Source organism: Drosophila ananassae, chromosome 2L (genome assembly GCF_017639315.1).
Source record: "Drosophila ananassae strain 14024-0371.13 chromosome 2L, ASM1763931v2, whole genome shotgun sequence".
NCBI classification, from domain to species: domain Eukaryota; kingdom Metazoa; phylum Arthropoda; class Insecta; order Diptera; family Drosophilidae; genus Drosophila; species Drosophila ananassae.
The window spans coordinates 7682902-7700175 of NC_057927.1; the positions used below are offsets into that span (position 1 = coordinate 7682902).

A 17274-nucleotide genomic window follows, 5' to 3' on the forward strand; every position below is an offset into this window, starting at 1 on the left:
GAGTCCTGTTTTTAAAATACTTTCAGTGTGGCATGGTAACTTTTTATCGATTCGTCCCAGAGGGAAGGTTTCTGTTGCCAATAGTAACGTCCAACTAACCACGACAAAAGAATTGTTCATTTCGTATTTAGACGCGTCAACATCGCCATGGAAGAGTTAAAAAAACATGAACTGTATATTGACGAAATTTACAAACTACGGGTCTGCGACCCGTACATTGGAAACCAGAAAATAGAACTGCGTCAAGAATGCATTGAATATTCAAAAATATTAGATTCGTTTAAAGCAGTATCGTACAGCTTATTTAAAATAACCAAAACGATTGCTAAAGATGTCAATGAAGAAAAAATTCGTGGCATTGGAACCCAAAACCAGCTTAAAACCATATCGGCGCAAAGCCGGAACGAGCATCAGATGCATCAGTGTTTAATTTTTGAAGTGAATTCTGAATTACAACGGTTGAGAAGGGAGCACCAGCTTTTGCAAAATATAGAGACTGAGCAAATGGAAATAATTTCCAATTTCATTGTGAATCAATAATTAAATTCACATAAATTATATAAAATACCTAGAATAAAAAACTATAATATAAAACAATTGCTTATTAAGAATTTTAGGTGAGTATTTTTTCAAATCTACACTAAATCTTAAAATCCGTCTACATTTAAAATTGTCTACATTTTTTTAGGTATAGCACCTATTCTGAAAACTGTTTTGAAGATTTTTCAACTTTGAAATTCAAAATTTTCAAACATAAAAGGTTTTCCATGGCAACCCTTCGGTGCTGCCAGACTATCGAAATCAGCTGTTTCAGAAGCCCTAATTCGTAATATACAATAAATATATTTAAATATTATAAATAAACAATACATTTTTAAGCGAACATAAGGTTAAAATAATAGGTTGCTTTTTTTACTCCTAATTTATAATCTAAACCTAATATCTAATATCACTAAAAATATTCATATTCTTGAAATCTCCTCAGGTATAAACGAACCACCTGTTGCTATCTCGAACACATCGAACAGTGATTCGATTTTTAAAAGTCACTCCGGGCAATAAATAGAGCGTTTTTGCAGGCCGATTAGCATTATTAACATTTTGCAAGTCTACCGGAGCAGCCGAATATTTTGGAGCTCCTCGATCTGATAAAAAGGAACTAGTGATATCATTGTGACCTCTGGAATGGCGACTAAGAAACTGGATGCCATTATCTTTGGAGCCACTGGCTTCACTGGCAAGTACACAGTCCTGGAGGCAGTGAGCGTGCTCAAGGGTCTGACATGGGGTGTGGCCGGACGCAATCCGGAGAAACTGAAGGCGGTGCTCCAAGAGATTGGTGCAAAGTCCAAAACAGACCTCTCCCAAACTCCCGTCGTCATCGCAGATGTTAATAACGAATCCTCATTGCTGGAGATGGCCAAGCGTTGTCGGGTGGTGGTCAATACGGCGGGACCGTACCGCTTCTTTGGCGAAAATGTCGTTAAGGCCTGCCTCGAGGCAGGAACGCATCACGTGGATGTAAGTGGAGAACCCCAGTACATGGAGCAAATGCAGCTGCGATACAACGATCTTGCCAAGGAACGCGGAGTTTACATAATCAGCGCTTGTGGGTTCGATTCCATTCCTGCAGACATGGGAGTTACCTTCATCGAGAAGAATTTCGATGGCGTCGTTAACTCCGTTGAAAACTTTGTTTACATGGGCGTCAAAGGAGGCGCCAAGGGAACTGGAAGCGCTGCTTTGAACACTGGAACTTGGGAAAGTGCCATATTTGCCATCGCCAACAGAAGTGAAAGCTTGGCCATCCGCAGGAAGTTGTTTCCGGAACGCCTACCAAAGTTCCAGCCCGCGCTAAAGAATCGTTCTCCTCTATCCCGAGCTTCCGAGGTGGACAACAAGGTTATCCTGCCATTCCCAGAAACTGATCGGTCTGTGGTCTACCGCTCGCAAAGGTTCCTTTACGAACAAGAGAAGAAGCGTCCCGTTCAGATGCAGGCCTACATGACGTACCCCTCCTGGTTCGCCGGCAGCGTGGTAGTCCTCTTTGCCATGGTGATTGGCATAATGAGCAAGTTCGCTTACGGCCGACAACTGCTCCTAAAGTATCCCCGCATCTTCTCCGGTGGCATGGCTTCGCCGGAAGGCCCCAGCGAGGAGCGCATGGAGCGTTCGTTCTTCAGGATGACCATGAAGGCCACCGGCTGGCCGTCATCCGAGAAATTGGCTGAAAGCACGGATCAGTATAGCACACCGCCATCGAAGACCTTGACCGTGAAAGTGACTGGTCCCAATCCGGGCTACGGATCCACCTGTGTGGCCCTGTTGTCTACGGCGAAGACCATTCTGAACGAGAGTGACAAAATGCCTGGACCTGGAGGAGTCCTGCCCCCAGGAGCCGCCTTCCGCAACACCAGTCTTATTACCGAGCTGGGAAAGTACGAGCACGGCATCAAGTTCGAGGTCGTGGGAAATAGTAAACTGTAGATGCAACTGTGGCAGCAATGGGGTTATATTCGTATCGGCTATATTCTTATATACTCTTTGTATCACGCAATAAACAAAAAATAATAGTTTAAACCTGTTTAATGTTCAATTGAATTTATAAAAAAAACTTATAAAACTAGTAGATCTCCGAGAGCCTTTCATTTTATAGGGTGTTCACTTTAAAACACCTTTTCATTTTTCGCGCGAACGGTCACTCTAACAGCGAATTGTTTTGTTATTGGCCACGGCCATCGCGGCAGAGGCCTTTCTTGTTTACCTTTGCACCACAATTAGTTAAGAAGCAGAGCACGCAACACGAACCCGGGTCCGGGGCAGGATACGGTGGAGAAAGCCAAGTCCCCAAAAAGGGAAAGAGAAGCAGTGCTAAAAATAACAAACAATTCGAGACGTAAACAAAGACCAAAGGAGTAAACAATTCAGGATACCAACCAAAAAGGACGCACTCTTCTTGTGGTTACTCCAGCTTCTGTTCATCTAATTCCAGTTCTGGCCATACCGGTCGCGAAAATATAGATTATGAGCGCTGAACTATCCGGTTTCCGGCGCTTCTTGCACTGGGGCCCCATAACAGCGTTGAGTGAGTAATTCTACATTCGAAGAAAAATGAAGTCCCAGTGTCAGTCTGAAATCCAGTTCCAAATAAAAGTGGTCATGCGAATGGGCCGAGTGAACGAACTTCCACTCAACCCATAACAAGTGGCAATTAGGGCGTCTAAGCGGTGGCCAGCGGTTGCAGAAGGCAGCCACACCCCCGTGGGGCCATGTCGTGTTTTCGTTCCTCTGCCACTGCCATGTTTGAACTCTTTTTTTTGGGGGTGCACCCAATAAGATATAACTTTAATATAAAGTTTACGCTTCAAGCTCTCTTTGTTGGCTTTTGAATCCCCCCTTGTGGGCCAAAATGGTCCTTGCTAATTGCGTTTTAGTTTTGAGTCCTGGACTCATAATTTTATTGCGTCAAGTCCTCCGTGTTCTAGGCCCTGAGCCTATCGAGAATTTCACGGGGTCCGGCTGGGTGGCGTGCAAATTGAACGTTTGGCCGCCAGCCGGGCAGACGGTATAATACTTCCGGTGTAAGCTTTATAAAACTGATATGCCATTGTTCCCTTCTTAATGACTTTATTAGACGCCGGTGGCCGGCCGCTTGTTGCTATTGCTGGTACTTGGACGCCAGGAGCAGGACACACCACATTAACGTTTTCATTGGACCGTGGTGGTGCCGGTTAATCAACTCAGAAAGCGACAATAAACTAAATAAATGAGCTTTATTTCCGCAGCACGTCATTGCCAAGCCAGGCATAACCACCCAAAATCACCCCATCCAAGCTTATCGCATTCCCAGAAGTACTGCGATCCGATTCCATACACGATAAATGTTTACTTTTACTTTTTATGCTTTAATTCCATACTAATGTTTACCAACCTCTCAATTTTCAGGCATTATCAAATGCATAACGCTGACAACGCTCTACATGAACTCGATGTGGTGGCCACCGAATGAATCATTTGCCGCCTTCGCCCACCAGGCCCTCTTCCTGCTTCTCTCCACTTTGGCCACTTTCAATTACGTCATGGCCACGCTGACAGGTCCCGGCCTGATGCCCAAACAGTGGCAACCGAAGGTAACAGAGGAAGCCAGAGATGTGTGGAAATGTTTTGTTGTCGAACGGAACTAGCCAAGTAGGGGAGTGGACTCCAGACACCTGTTACCATTGATAATTCCCTCTACTGGCCCTAAAAAACAGTTGACCCGTCACGAACTACATAGTGTACTTTGTCCGGGGTGGTTCCCACTTTTGTGCATCGTCATTCCGCAGCGGAAGCGATTGTTTAGCACACAAGGAGACGGTTCCATCAACACCAATCCGATGGCGCTATGGGGGTTTCCTTTCCTGAATTCCAAACCAGACAAATGGGTTAAGCCGGCCCAATGGCGTGTGTAACTGCCTTATCGCTCCATAATCCGCGCCAATTAAACGCTGCAATTTATTTTAAAGAATCCGGACCGGACCGGGCTGGAAAATCCGAATGTGTCGTGTCGAGGGCGACACCGCCGCGGCGGCATTGGAAACGTTTTTCGGTTACCATTACACTTTTTGTTGGCGGCGGCGCGACCCAAATATAATTTATTAGCGACAGCCCCTGATATTATGGCCGTGCCTTGCACGCGAACGCATTCAACGTGGACCTAAAGTCCGTAATGCAATTACCCGAATTTGCATAAATGTTTTGTAGGCGAGTCCGGTCGCAAGGGGGGCGGCTGGGAGGCGCCTGATGGCTATGAAGTGGGCAGTGGCCACTTAATGACCTATGCGTCGTTAGGAGTTTGTGAACATTGGTGACTGTTTCGGAAGGAACGCATAAATCATGCTTAATATTTCCATTCTGTGCACTTTAATTAATTTTTTGGCATTTTGGCAGGATCCCAAGGACACGCAGTTCCTGCAATACTGCAAGAAGTGCGAAGGCTACAAGGCACCACGCTCCCATCACTGTCGCAAGTGTAAGTGCCATAAAAATTTGCATTATGGCAAGACATTCAAAAAACCAGCCATTTCATTAAACTGGAATAATTTATTCTAGTTTTTGGTTTTTTATGGCATCGATTTTGACTTGAATTCTAATTGAAATTCATCTCGATCATTTTCAGGCGACCGCTGCGTTAAAAAGATGGATCACCACTGCCCCTGGATCAATCACTGCGTTGGCTGGGCCAATCATGCCTACTTCACTTTCTTCCTGTTGTTCTCCATCCTGGGCAGCTTGCACGGCACCGTGGTGTTGTGCTGCTCCTTCTGGCGCGGTATATACCGATACTACTATCTGACTCACGGCCTAGCCCATCTGGCGAGTGTCCAGTTCACGCTGACGAGCATTATCATGTGCATTCTGGGAATGGGCTTGTCCATCGGAGTTGTGATCGGACTGAGCATGTTGCTCTACATCCAGATGAAGACGATTGTCACCAACCAGACGGGCATCGAAATCTGGATAGTAGAGAAGGCCATCTACAGGAGGTACAGGAATCCCGACAGCGACGACGATTTCCTGTATCCATATAACCTGGGATGGCGCGACAACTTGAGGCAGGTGTTCAATGACGAGTGCCAAAAGCGTGGAGAAGGCATCGAGTGGCCTGTGGCTGAAGGTTGTGACCAGTATACTTTGACGGTGAGTATAGATTCCTTGCTAACCTTGTCCCATTAAATTAATTAATTAAATTACATCCTTTTTTGCTTTTCAGCGCGAGCAACTCGCCCAAAAGGAGGAGAAACGGGCACGCACCCGCACCTACAAGTGCATCAGGCCAGTCACGGGTCGGTGGCTGCCGCTCTTTTCTCAGGGCTGGCGTGTGTGCGTGGGAGCTCCGTGCTCTGATGAACCGCGCATCCATCTGCGACCCGACGACATCATTAGGGTCACTCGATTCCGATCGCACTGGCTGTTTGGAGAGCGGGTACCCTCCGAGCAGGAAATACGCGGAGAGAAGAAGCACCAGCGCAAGGGTCACATCCGGGGATGGTTTCCTCGGCAAGCCGCTGTCGAGCTCATTGAACCGGAGCAAGACTCCAGTGGAGATGGCAGCCACGACGAGAATCCCCCAGCTCAGAATATCAACGGTTATCACAGACATTTGAAGCAGCAGCAGCGCAATGGACACGCCAAGAAGTACATGTAGCTCTGTTGGGGACCGAAGCAATACATGGCTTGTAAATAGATTTAGAAATCGCTTGAAGACTCGCCTCAATCTCGCTTATCCGGGCCGTCGTCTCGTTTACTCTGTTAACACTGTCGACCAATAAAAACAAAACCGAATGTTATCAGTATTATAGTTCTTATCAGCTCGGTATCAGATGTCCATCGATTACTACCATAATTTATTGCATTTATTTTAGCTAGGCAAAGTATTAATTTTTTTTACCTATTTCGCCATTTTAAATGAATTTCTCGATCGATTATTCGCATGAAATTTATTGGATAAAACATAATTATATTATGTATCAGTACATTACATATTCTGGAAATATTGTATATTGTTTTGTGTGTACAGCAGACTGATTAATACAGGATTATGTTGAAGCCATGGTGGCCTCAATTTCCTCCACCGTACGAGGCACAATCGCAAAGTTTTCGGTGCCCGTGGCGGTGATGAGCACATCATCTTCAATGCGCACTCCACCGAATCCACGGAAGCGATTGAACATATCCACGTTAATGTACTTTGCAATGTCCGGATTGGCCAGAGCCCGATCCATTATGTAGGTGATGAAGTAACATCCAGGTTCAATTGTCACGTACATGCCGGCCTTCAAAATTCGTGCAAAGCGCAGCTTGCTAAGCCACGGTTCACTCGGACGCTTCGGTTCCGTGGGCAGATAGCCACCCACATCGTGAACGTCCAAGCCAATCAGATGTCCTAGGCCATGGGGTTGGAAGTATCCAGAAACACCCGCCTCAAGCATTTCCTCCACATCACCCGTCAGCATGCCGCCATCCTTAAGTTGCTGCAAAAGCACCCGGCCTGCCAGCTTGTGCATGTCCACCCAGGACACTCCGTCCCGAGCAGTCTCCATCACCGCGTTACGGGCCGCCAGTACTGCGTTGTAGATAAACTTCTGATCGGCGGTGAACTTTCCATTGGCCGGGAATGTACAGGTAATGTCTGCCGCATATCCACAGTAGTTGGCGCCCATGTCGAACAGGCAAAGTTCGCCGTCTTGGACGGGCTTACTGTTGGGAGCTCCAGCGTGACCGTAATGGAGGATTGAAGAGTTGGTGCCGCTACCGCATATGCAGGTATAGGAGGCGTGGCGGCATCCACCCACAGAATAGGAGTGATGCAGAAATAGAGACTCGCCCTCAAATTCCATACGTCCCGGCCGCATGAACTTCATCACCTTAATGTGAGCATCAGAAGAGACTTTGGCCACATATCGCAGAACCTCAATCTCAGCCGGCGACTTGATTACTCGGCATTCGGAGAGGACGGGATAGAGAAGATCGCAGTCGGTTACATACTTCTCCTTGCCATCGAACTCTGGCGGCTCTAGGGTTAGGCCGCTATCGGAATTTGTGCCGCTCAGCGTTAGTATCAACTTAGGTGCAGCTCGGCCCAGATAGTCGTTGAGTTCATCGACATAGAAGACTTCGTCCACCTCGTACATGTTTTTAAAGTCCTCCGGAGCCAGTAGGTCACCCATCCATGTTCCATACTCTTCAGGAAGACGAGGGACAAACAGCGCACTCTTGTAGCCACCCGTTTTCACGTCAATCGTTAAGATTCCATAACATCCGGGCTCCTTGACTCCAAAGAGGTACTGGAAATAAGACTCCTGCCGGAACACGTAGTCCACGTCGGTGTTGTACAGGCTCTTGTCCTTGCCGCCCTCAAGCAACACCAACAAATTGCCCGAGTCGAATTTAAGGCCACCTGCAATCCTCTGCTGGATTGCTTGGACAGACCTTTGCCTGTTGTCCCTGAAAAGAGTCATAGGCACGGAGTACCCCGATCCCATCTTGTATGCGGCCATGTCGAAGCAAAGCGTCCGTTCTTTGGCGGGCGAAAGTTGTTACTGACTGCACTGGACAAAGTGTTACTCCAGATTAGCTCACTGATATCTGCGAGTGCGAACAATGGCTGTAAATTAGGGCGGTTTATCTGCAGTATTGTTTTTTTTCAAAGTGTTTTTGTTTGTAATTGGCCTTCGAGTGTGGCCGACTCTAGTTTAAAGTTTTCATCCCATTGCCCCTTAACCCATCGCTATTAACACAGCTTAGTGTTGATCTTAATGCTTTTATGCCATTTTTAAAGGATAAATCCTTATCATCCTTATTCGTCCTGGAATTCAAAGTACATTATTTGTTATCAAAAAGAATGAAATGGAATAGGAACACAGAGATGCCAGACTGTCGTTCCTTATCAAATACAAGCACCCTGTTTGGCGGTTATTCATTTAAATTTCGAAATAGAGGACTTATTATTTATGTCGAAATACATAACTTTACAATTAAAAGTGTCCCTTTATCTGAAACTATTCAACTTTTATAATTCTAATTAAAATAATTACAATTATGTGTTACAATTATGTAGATTTCAAAGATTATTTTGATCTTTTATAATCGATGAGAAAAAACTATCGTATACATAAGGCAATATTAGATTTCCGCCGGCTGGTCACACATAAACAATTTTTTTTGCAAATTTTTTTCCATAATTTGTGAAGAATTTGCAGATTAAATAGAAAAGAAAACTGTTTTATTGCAAAAATATAGTCCCCTGCAGAGGTCAACTCCTATACATACTTGTGACACAACTGCGTAAACTGTTATTATCCTACTTGGAGCCTCCAGTGACCCTTTCTGATCCGGTCCCAATGTCGGCGTCACAACGCGGCCTACAGCCAATGAGTTAAATCATCGCCATTCTCTGGATTTACTGATCCCAATGCGCCGCTAGCAGTGGCTCTGACGAATTGGCGCCATGTCCAGTTCGGTGTTCACCGAGGCGCCGAGCCGGCCGGTGGCGTTGAATGCAGACTCCAATCTGGTGGTGGTTTACGGCAAAAATGGCATCTCGTTTGACGAGCGCGCCATCGAGAACATCATGGGTACGAGTAAAGCAAATTGTCTTATCTTCACTCTAATAATTCGTTTGGCTTATCTTCAGAGGAAAAATCGATTTCCACCATCAGCGTGGTGCGGCTCACCTCGCCTACGCCCAGCATGGTTGAGCAGGAAGAGGCTGAGCGACTGGAGGAGCTGGAACGCTTTCTGGACACCGCATCGGACTCCGAGTTGGACAGCGACAATGCTAGCCAAAGTGGTTGCGAGGATGCCAGAAGCGATGGTGAAGCCCTCGACGACGAGAATGAAAACTCCAGTGACGAGAATAACGGAGACTCCACTGAGTCTGAGCCAGATGCTCCACGTTTAAGGAGGCGTCCGGGTCGTAAACCAAAACCCATAAAAAAGAAAAAGCGCCGCAAACCCAAGGATCGCCCGCAAATTGTGGGTCTGCGGGTGGAACAGTTCTACGCCGATGGCACAGCCAATATGGTTGTAAAAAATGCACTTAGTAAGTATTACTATTCCTCTAGTGGGTCCCTTAAAATTAACGCCTTATATGCTTTACAGAGCTTGCTGGAGTATCAATGTACAAGCGAACTCCGGAGACAGACGCCATGATGGAAGTTATCCGCAACGATCACAACTACACGCCTTTCACTTCGCCAGAGCAGCTTAAGAACCACAAGCGGGCGGAAAAGATGACCACGGATGTGCAGGCCCAGAACCGCAAGATCATAATACAAGCCCCTGGAAACTTAAAGGTCATCAACGCCAAAAAGAGAGTTCAAGCCATGCCCTTCAGTCCGCTGCAGGTGAAGATCCAGAGACTGCCCACAAAGCTTTCCCAGCAGCAGCAGCAGAGTCCTGTACAAGTACACCTCCAAAGAAAAACCAACCAGCATCCACTGCCAAGACAAAAAACAGAGATTATTCCAAATGCGATTAACCCCAACATCAGGATGAGGCCAGTACGGGCTCCTGTGAAGGTGATGGCGCACGTGGAGGAACACATTGAGGACGATGAAGATGCCCAGAGCTCGGACCCGGCGGATGAGGAAAACGCCGATAAATCCTACGACACTGAAGAGCCGAGCGAGGAGAGTGACGAGTTCCAGGAATCGGACAACGACCGCGATAGCGACATCGACTTCAATATGCGAGGTAGTGGCGGTCGTAACACAAGTAAACGCAAGCGGGTTCGGAAGATAGTGAAACTACCTGCAGCCAGACCAGCGAAGCCTTTGACCTCAACTCCGACGGCACCGCAGCAGTTCCCAGATCTAAAGCGACGCAAGGAACAAGATCTTAAGGCGCCGCAAATTGGACAAATAATCCAGCTCCCACCTAGGGCACCCCCTGGAGTGATTGCTCTCGGCAAGAGTATACCTAGCACTTCCTTCCTCAAAACCCGACCACCTACCCATCAGGCGCTTCCTGTCAAAAAGCTTCCACTGCCGGGAGGCACTTTATCAGGATCCGTTGTCACCAAGGTGGACCTACCAACATCCCAAGTGCGTCGAACTCCTGTTGTGCAGGTGTGTTTTATTTTGGATATTATATTTTTTATCTTAACTAACTCTCATATTTTTGAAGGTTGGCCGGATCCTTAATAATTCATCTCGGGGCGTATTTAAGAACTCACCGCAAGATGTCAAGGAGATTATCATTAACAAGAACATGGCCAGCCCAAAGGGCGTGTTCACTAATCTCAATAGTTTGCTGGGAGATAACAACAACGCGACCATTAAGTCGTCGCCAGACCCTCTGCGTCATCGTCAGATTATGTCGCCCAGCACACCGAGATCTAGTTATAGCAACCACCAGTCGACGCCAGTTACACCGAAACCTATAACGCCAACACCGTCTAAAGGCTTCATGCCCATCGGCGTGAACACAGCCCAGTCGCATAAACTGCCAGCCCAAATCGTTATCGAGACGCACCAGAGTTCCTCGGAGCTGGCGGCTGAAAATGATAAGCAGCTTGATCTCATTAATTCCATTGTGCAGGATGAGCTTCTGAAGTCTACGCTGGTGGAGCAGCCGCCTGTGAATGCGGACGAGAATATACCAAAGCTTGTCAAAATGTTGGAGAGTACGGCGGCGAGCTTGGACCCTGCGCCGGTGAATTCAGTGTTTCCTGAACCAGGGAATTCCGCAGCAGTGGATCCCATCGACGAAGACGAAATTACGGCTGATTTTCTGCAGCACGTCGTTGAACTAATCGAGGAAGACAAGCAGTTTGAGGCCGAGGTGGTGAAACAAGTGCTGGCCAGCACTGAACCAGGAGAGCTAGATGCCATTGTTTCCCAGCCCACTCCGGTTGCACCAGTTTCTTTGCCGCATTCCCTGAATATTCAGGTATGGAATAATACTTATTCTTGATTAGATTTCTTGAAATTTAAAGATTCTTTTTATATCTTAGCCGCAAGCGAATCTTTCTCTTAATTCGGTGATCATGGAACCAACTCCACCGATGTCGTCCTTGCCGATGGCGTGCAGCACTCCTTCCCGAACCCTGGCCCAGACCCAGACTCCTATGACCACTTCGGCAAAGATTGTTCGTGGTAATGGCCGTGTAATCTATCTGCCTCCCATGGAAGCGCCCACCACACGTGCCAAGCGACGGGCACAATTTCCGACAGCGTCACCAAGTGCCGGGGACCAGTCGATGAGTGAATCGATCCTGGATACCAGTTCTGAGCAGCTGGCAAACACCAGCAGCCTCAGTCTGGACAGCCAGCCAGGTGGTGGTGGGCCGAAAAGACCGAATCCTAGGGAACCTTCGCTCGCCCGTCGATCAACGGTGCCCAGAAGAACAAAGAAGCTGAACACGAGTCAGAGTACTGATCCCGAGGCTTCTGAATCTCAAGAGGATGACGACGATCCCAACAAGTAAGTATCCCCACTTGAAAATAAAGGCCAACCAATAGCTTCTTTGTTTTAGGCTGTGGTGCATCTGTCGTCAGCCGCATAATAATCGTTTCATGATATGTTGCGATATGTGTGAGGATTGGTATCACGGCTCTTGCGTGAGTGTTACCAAGGCAATGGGCACCGAAATGGAGAACAAGGGTATTGACTGGAAGTGCCCGAAGTGTGTCAAACAGTTGGAGGAGAAGGTAGGCAACATTTTCTTTCCGTAATTGCACTTTATAATTTGTTTTGGATTTCAGAGCCAGCCGCGGATCACGGAAATGTTGCGGCCAGCACTTTCCAAAGAGGAGAAACCGAACGAAACCAAAGTGTTTTCCACGCCTTTGGATTCTGTGAAGACTATTTCTCCTGCTGCGCAAAAGAGAGTGTTGCCAGTGGGCGTAACTGTAGCAAGATCCCCTCTGCGAAGTCCCCTTATGAAGCCCTCGAACAAGCGGCCTGCAAATGCTATTCCCCACCAACAGCAGCTGAACTTCATCAAGCTTGGCCCACTCCCAGGGAACCGAACATCAGACACCCAATGTGTTGTATGCAAACGACCAGCGAGCTCGAACTCTGTTTACTGTGGTGATGACTGCATTCGGAAATATGCCCACAACGCGATCCAAGCCCATCCCTCTTCCAAGCAACCTGATGGTCCGTTATCACACAAGAAAAAGGATCTCTTTGAGGATATGTTGAGGCAAGCGGACTCCATGTCGAAAGTGGAGAGGGTGAGCTATCCAATAAGTGTTTTGTGATGTCGAATAATAACCCAATTCCCTTTCAGATTAATGTGTTTGAGCGCAAAAGCGGTCGTGTCATCATTGGCCACTTAGCACCTACGTTGCATCAATTCCGGAAGTGGTTGCAAGACAACCCTACTTTTGAGGTACTGCCCTCGGGAACCCTTCAATCCGCGGACCCTGAGGTGGGATTTCGATTATCCATTAAAGAATGTAAATTATTTAATTGTTTGTTTTTTTAGAAGCGGCAGCTAAAACGAGTGCCAGAGCCATCTGCTAACCCTGAGTTACTGACTCCGGTTGCAACAACTTCAACAGTAGTCAAGAAGCCGCTAGAAGTTGCAACAAAGTCTCCCCAACCTGCCACAACGCCCACATTAGTTCGTGCTTTGCCCAAAAAGGAAAAGGCTTCACCCGCTTTTGGCGCATCAGTGCCCTCTACAAGTAGATCGGCTACAAAGCCAGAACCAGTTCGCATTGGTATTCGACGCTCCCTTAAGGAGCAGCTTTTGGCCCGTATTAAGGAGGCCCAAGATGAGGAGAAAGCTTCCAGCCAGGATGCAACTACTCAGTGGTTGACTGCTGCCGAGGTGGACCATTTCGTTAAGGCCGTGGAGTCGGAAATGTACCATTCGTTTGGGCGTGATGTGGGAGCTAAGTACAAGGCCAAATACAGATCCCTAATGTTCAACATAAAGGATCGCAAGAACAGGACTTTGTTTGAAAAGATCTGTGCCAAGCAGGTGGAGCCCAAGCAACTGGTACGGATGACAGCGGAACAGCTGGCCAGCCAAGAGTTGGCCAAGTGGCGAGAGGAGGAAAATCGCCACCAGCTAGATATGATCAAGAAATCCGAGCTGGACATGCTGTATGTTGTAAACTCGCACAAGGGCGAGGAATTAGTCGCCAGCAAAGTTGACGTAACACTGCCGGAAGAGGAGGCCACTGAAGCTTTGCAGGTGGAGCAGAAGCCGGTACTAGACACCTCAGTTACGGAACGTTCTGGCTCAAAAGGAAAGTCCTCTTCCTCCAAAGAAAGGCGCCACAAAAGCCACAAGCACCACCACCACCGCAAGAGGAGTCGCAGTCGCTCCAACAGTCGGAGTCGCAGTCAAGATAAGCGCCATCGCAAGCATCCCAATGAAGCGGAGGTGGCAAGCTCGCCACCAAGTGGAGGAGATCAACTCTCCCCGGAGAAACAGGGCAAGGATGTAAGGGAGGGTGGCATCTCGTCGCCCCTTTCGAAAAAAAGGGAAGAAAGCAATCTATCGCCAAATGTCAAAAAAACGGAAAAACCGAATAAAAAATCGGAGGTAACTACTACCTACAACCTTATCGATCAAATTCTGGAATCCGAGAAAACAGTTGAACAGGCAGCGAACCTGGAAAAGCCGACAAAGCCAGCCGCCAAACCACTTCCAACTCTTCCGCCTTCAATGGACAACTACGGACGGTATGTTCACAGTTTGTCCACCACATCGCTGTGGTCAGGCAACCTCAAAATGATCGAAGTCACAGACTTTAATGTGGTCATGCATCCTGTTCTGGGCGAAAGCACCCAGCTAAGCAAGCTCTTTCCGCCTCAGTTGGATGTGATTGGTCGCATCACCCGCGTAAATGTTTGGGAGTACATCAAAAAGCTGAGGAAGAGTCCTACCAAGGAGGTGGTCATTGTAAACTTTTTTCCCGCCTCACCCAGCGAAACGCCCAAGTTCAACTTGTTCTACGAGTACCTCGACTCTCGCCAGCGGCTAGGTGTCTTAGGAGTTCATTCGGATCAGATTCGGGACTTTTACATCTTTCCGTTTGGTGCTGGTGATGTTCTACCGCCAGAGCTAAATCCCGCGGAACGGGTGCCGTTCTACGAGGATGCTCACAGGCCCAACACTCTGCTGGGTATAATAGTTCGGTGCTTGAGCAAGCGTTCGGCAATGAGTACGCCAAACTCTCATCCTCCCGCTGTGCCAGTGGCTTCTTCGATTTCATCGGTGGCCAGCACCAAGGTACTCTAATTTCATTAATCGTGTATTCCAGTTTTTAATCTATTTTTTTTATTTTTAACCAGAAAACACGCAGCACTGGCAACTTCACGCCGCCCAGTAGCCCCAAACGTAAGGCGAGCACCCATTCCACCAGTTCCAAGGATGATGAGTTTGATATTGATGCCATCATTAAGGCGCCTATTGCCAAGTTGCAGAAAAGTAAGGAAAAAATATCTATTTAAATTCTCTCCAATCTTTATTTTAACTATTATCCTTATAGCCTCCACAGCTGCCCCAAAAATTCCAATTCCGCCCTTGGATGATGCCGATGAGCCGTACTCGCCCGGGGGTTCCGATGACGAACTGCCACCACCTGCTCCAAGAATCGCCAATGATCTCGAGCGGCAGGTGGATGAAATAAACAAACAAATCGCAGCGCAGCAAATGGAAATCGCAGGCTTACTCAAAGTAGAGCCGAAAGTAAGTTCGAATTGATGAGAACCTCCCATCATGGACATCCCATTAGACTTTGAAACTCTTGCAGGGATCTGCGTCTTCATCAAAGGTACTGGCAGGCATATCAATTCCACCCAATCTTTCAAAGATTCTGGCTAGCATAAAGGACAAGGCGCTTGGCGACGGAGAGGAAGAGTACAATCCCGAGGACGCAATCACCATGCCCAGTACATATGGTGAGTTGCTTTGAAGGCTCAATAATATCCACCCATAATAAATAATCCTTTTCCAGCAACGAAGACGAAGAGAAAAGGTCGTTTGGCGCATCTAAGTGAAGCAGAGCTTCTTAGCATGGTCCCGGACGGTGTGCTGCCCAGCACGTCAAAGACAAGCCACCAGCAGTTACCTACGTCCCCGCTTCCGCCGCCGCCTCCGCCTCCAGGTGTTTAGCAGAATCCCCTTTTGAAAATATAATCATTAACCCGCGCGCTAATCTTACAATTGTATGTTATTTCTGAACGGCAACCACAATATTTTGCTTCCTTTCTTCTGCTCATATTGTGTACATTCTCATCCAGCGAATTCGATACCATCTCTGTATTATATCAGGCAAAAGGAACAAGTTAGTTTTCAGCCCCATCCCCATCCCCAAAGTTAGGAATATCGCCCTTCAAATTTGCCCTACAAATCCTGTAAATTTCCACGAAAATAAATAGTACCACGTAACATTTGTTTTAGGGATATCATAATATCTGATTTCATGATTTATTTATTTTAACATGCTTAGTTGACTTCGCAGGGATCGTCCTTGCCGCTGAAATGGGCGCATGAAATCTTGGGGCCGTTGTGAACCCGTGAAATGGCGATGCGGAAGAGCGTTCCGTGGGGCATGCACACGCATATCTTGTACTGAACGCTACCTGTACGCAGACCCATTTCAGAGCTGACTATGGGGATACGGTTCATGTCTAGGAAGATTCCCGCGCCGGCCTCCAGAATGGTGGCACCCTGAGTAGAGTTTATGGAGACATGATGCTCGGCCTGTATGTCCACAATAGCGCCGTCCAAAAAGACACCTTGGGAGCCCCTGATGGACAGCCTGCCGTCGCTCTCCAGCCTAAGGGATTCGTCTACGGGACTTGAGATGCCACTGGCACTCACCACCTTGGCTTCCAGGGAATCGACTCCTCCCGGAATTTTGTACTGGGGGCGATGAGTAGTGAAGACTGGTTGCCTATCCTTCGGGTCCTTGACCTCGAAGAGATTGGTAGCCTGGATGAGGACGCCCTCCTTGTTCAACACGATTCTATCGCGTTCAGTAGTTGCTCCATTGCCATTGCGGAAGACTCTTATGTTGACACCATCTTCGGCATCGCTTTCAACGGTTACAGGCACATCCGTAAATCCGTGAATCTGACCAATTGAACTGGTCTGGACTTTCTCCAAGTCAGTGGACCCGTAAAATTTGACTACATCCACCTCAGGAATCACCTCCATGCCTTGAACTCCCTTGCCCAAGCGCAGCACCCCAACGATGGTGAGCGTGAGCACGAGATTGCCCACAGTCAGGGCCAATAAAATGACCACAATCGTCCAGAAGGCAAAGGAATTGCGTCCCTGATGGCCAGGATGTAGGCGAGAGCAGCTGTCGCTGTTGTACTTCTCGTCAAAGTAGTCCGCCGTATCAGTCTTGGAGTCGTCGCGACAGAAATCCAACTCTGGAATAGGCCCTCCGATTGGAAGAGTTATTGAGAGAGCATTTTCGGAATCGGCGTCGTCAGAGTAGGATGGCGACGGTCCTCGAATAAAAGTGTTTTCAAATGAATTCATAATTTTTGACGCAATTTTTTGAAAAAACCGTTTTCACAATTGCTGTATCCAATGGTACGAAAATAGTTCGAGTAGGTTAAGGTGGGAATATTGGACATGCGCAGAGATCCCAAAGTGTTGTTTCGAATTTTTACCTATACGATTTCAATTTAAAGTATATTAACATAAATGAAGTGATCAGATTTTTACCATTTTCAAATTGAATTTTTTACATCTGAAATAAAATAAAGTATTGATAAAGTTTTGTTTTTTCCTCAAGGGTACACTTTTTT

The 17274-nt window shown here is 47.3% G+C and overlaps 6 protein-coding genes across 6 annotated transcripts; 4 read left to right on the top strand and 2 right to left on the bottom strand.

Annotated features, from left to right (window-relative positions):
• Window position 1: 1 nt before the first annotated feature.
• Window positions 2–560, top strand: LOC6502662 (intraflagellar transport protein 20 homolog). The gene has a single exon (XM_001953774.4). The coding sequence runs from the start codon at window positions 148–150 to the stop codon at window positions 538–540; it is 393 nt and encodes a 130-aa protein (XP_001953810.1). The 5' UTR covers window positions 2–147; the 3' UTR covers window positions 541–560.
• A 251-nt stretch (window positions 561–811) lies between these two features.
• LOC6500733 (saccharopine dehydrogenase-like oxidoreductase) lies at window positions 812–2580 on the top strand. Its single transcript, XM_001953775.3, has 2 exons — window positions 812–889; window positions 986–2580. The coding sequence occupies exon 2, from the start codon at window positions 1186–1188 to the stop codon at window positions 2485–2487; it is 1302 nt and encodes a 433-aa protein (XP_001953811.1). The 5' UTR covers window positions 812–889; window positions 986–1185; the 3' UTR covers window positions 2488–2580.
• A 130-nt stretch (window positions 2581–2710) lies between these two features.
• On the top strand, window positions 2711–6324 carry LOC6500734 (palmitoyltransferase ZDHHC6). The gene is made up of 5 exons (XM_001953776.4): window positions 2711–3085; window positions 3946–4130; window positions 4930–5011; window positions 5159–5679; window positions 5753–6324. Exons 1-5 carry the CDS (start codon window positions 3025–3027, stop codon window positions 6185–6187), a joined length of 1284 nt encoding a protein of 427 aa, XP_001953812.1. The 5' UTR covers window positions 2711–3024; the 3' UTR covers window positions 6188–6324.
• Window positions 6325–6464: 140 nt separating this feature from the next.
• On the bottom strand, window positions 6465–8217 carry LOC6499835 (xaa-Pro dipeptidase). The gene has a single exon (XM_001953777.4). It carries the CDS (start codon window positions 8037–8039, stop codon window positions 6579–6581), a length of 1461 nt encoding a protein of 486 aa, XP_001953813.1. The 5' UTR covers window positions 8040–8217; the 3' UTR covers window positions 6465–6578.
• Window positions 8218–8671: 454 nt separating this feature from the next.
• LOC6500735 (death-inducer obliterator 1) lies at window positions 8672–15928 on the top strand. The gene is made up of 13 exons (XM_001953778.4): window positions 8672–9116; window positions 9176–9583; window positions 9643–10610; window positions 10669–11433; window positions 11498–11967; window positions 12020–12194; window positions 12249–12722; window positions 12779–12919; window positions 12977–14737; window positions 14800–14935; window positions 14997–15196; window positions 15261–15408; window positions 15465–15928. Exons 1-13 carry the CDS (start codon window positions 8990–8992, stop codon window positions 15620–15622), a joined length of 5931 nt encoding a protein of 1976 aa, XP_001953814.1. The 5' UTR covers window positions 8672–8989; the 3' UTR covers window positions 15623–15928.
• LOC6499834 lies at window positions 15901–17101 on the bottom strand. The gene has a single exon (XM_001953779.4). The coding sequence runs from the start codon at window positions 17000–17002 to the stop codon at window positions 15956–15958; it is 1047 nt and encodes a 348-aa protein (XP_001953815.1). The 5' UTR covers window positions 17003–17101; the 3' UTR covers window positions 15901–15955.
• Window positions 17102–17274: the final 173 nt, after the last annotated feature.

Excerpts from the sequence above, each read along its gene's own strand:
- LOC6502662 (XM_001953774.4), top strand. The coding sequence starts at position 148 with ATGGAAGAGTTAAAAAAACATGAACTGTATATTGACGAAATTTACAAA.
- LOC6500733 (XM_001953775.3), top strand. The coding sequence starts at position 1,186 with ATGGCGACTAAGAAACTGGATGCCATTATCTTTGGAGCCACTGGCTTC.
- LOC6500734 (XM_001953776.4), top strand. The coding sequence starts at position 3,025 with ATGAGCGCTGAACTATCCGGTTTCCGGCGCTTCTTGCACTGGGGCCCC. Across the intron at positions 3,086-3,945 it reads GGGCCCCATAACAGCGTTGA|GCATTATCAAATGCATAACG; the intron begins GTGAGTAATTCT and ends CTCAATTTTCAG. Across the intron at positions 5,680-5,752 it reads GTGACCAGTATACTTTGACG|CGCGAGCAACTCGCCCAAAA; the intron begins GTGAGTATAGAT and ends TTTGCTTTTCAG.
- LOC6499835 (XM_001953777.4), bottom strand. The coding sequence starts at position 8,039 with ATGGCCGCATACAAGATGGGATCGGGGTACTCCGTGCCTATGACTCTT.
- LOC6500735 (XM_001953778.4), top strand. The coding sequence starts at position 8,990 with ATGTCCAGTTCGGTGTTCACCGAGGCGCCGAGCCGGCCGGTGGCGTTG. Across the intron at positions 9,584-9,642 it reads GGTTGTAAAAAATGCACTTA|AGCTTGCTGGAGTATCAATG; the intron begins GTAAGTATTACT and ends TATGCTTTACAG. Across the intron at positions 15,197-15,260 it reads TACTCAAAGTAGAGCCGAAA|GGATCTGCGTCTTCATCAAA; the intron begins GTAAGTTCGAAT and ends AAACTCTTGCAG.
- LOC6499834 (XM_001953779.4), bottom strand. The coding sequence starts at position 17,002 with ATGAATTCATTTGAAAACACTTTTATTCGAGGACCGTCGCCATCCTAC.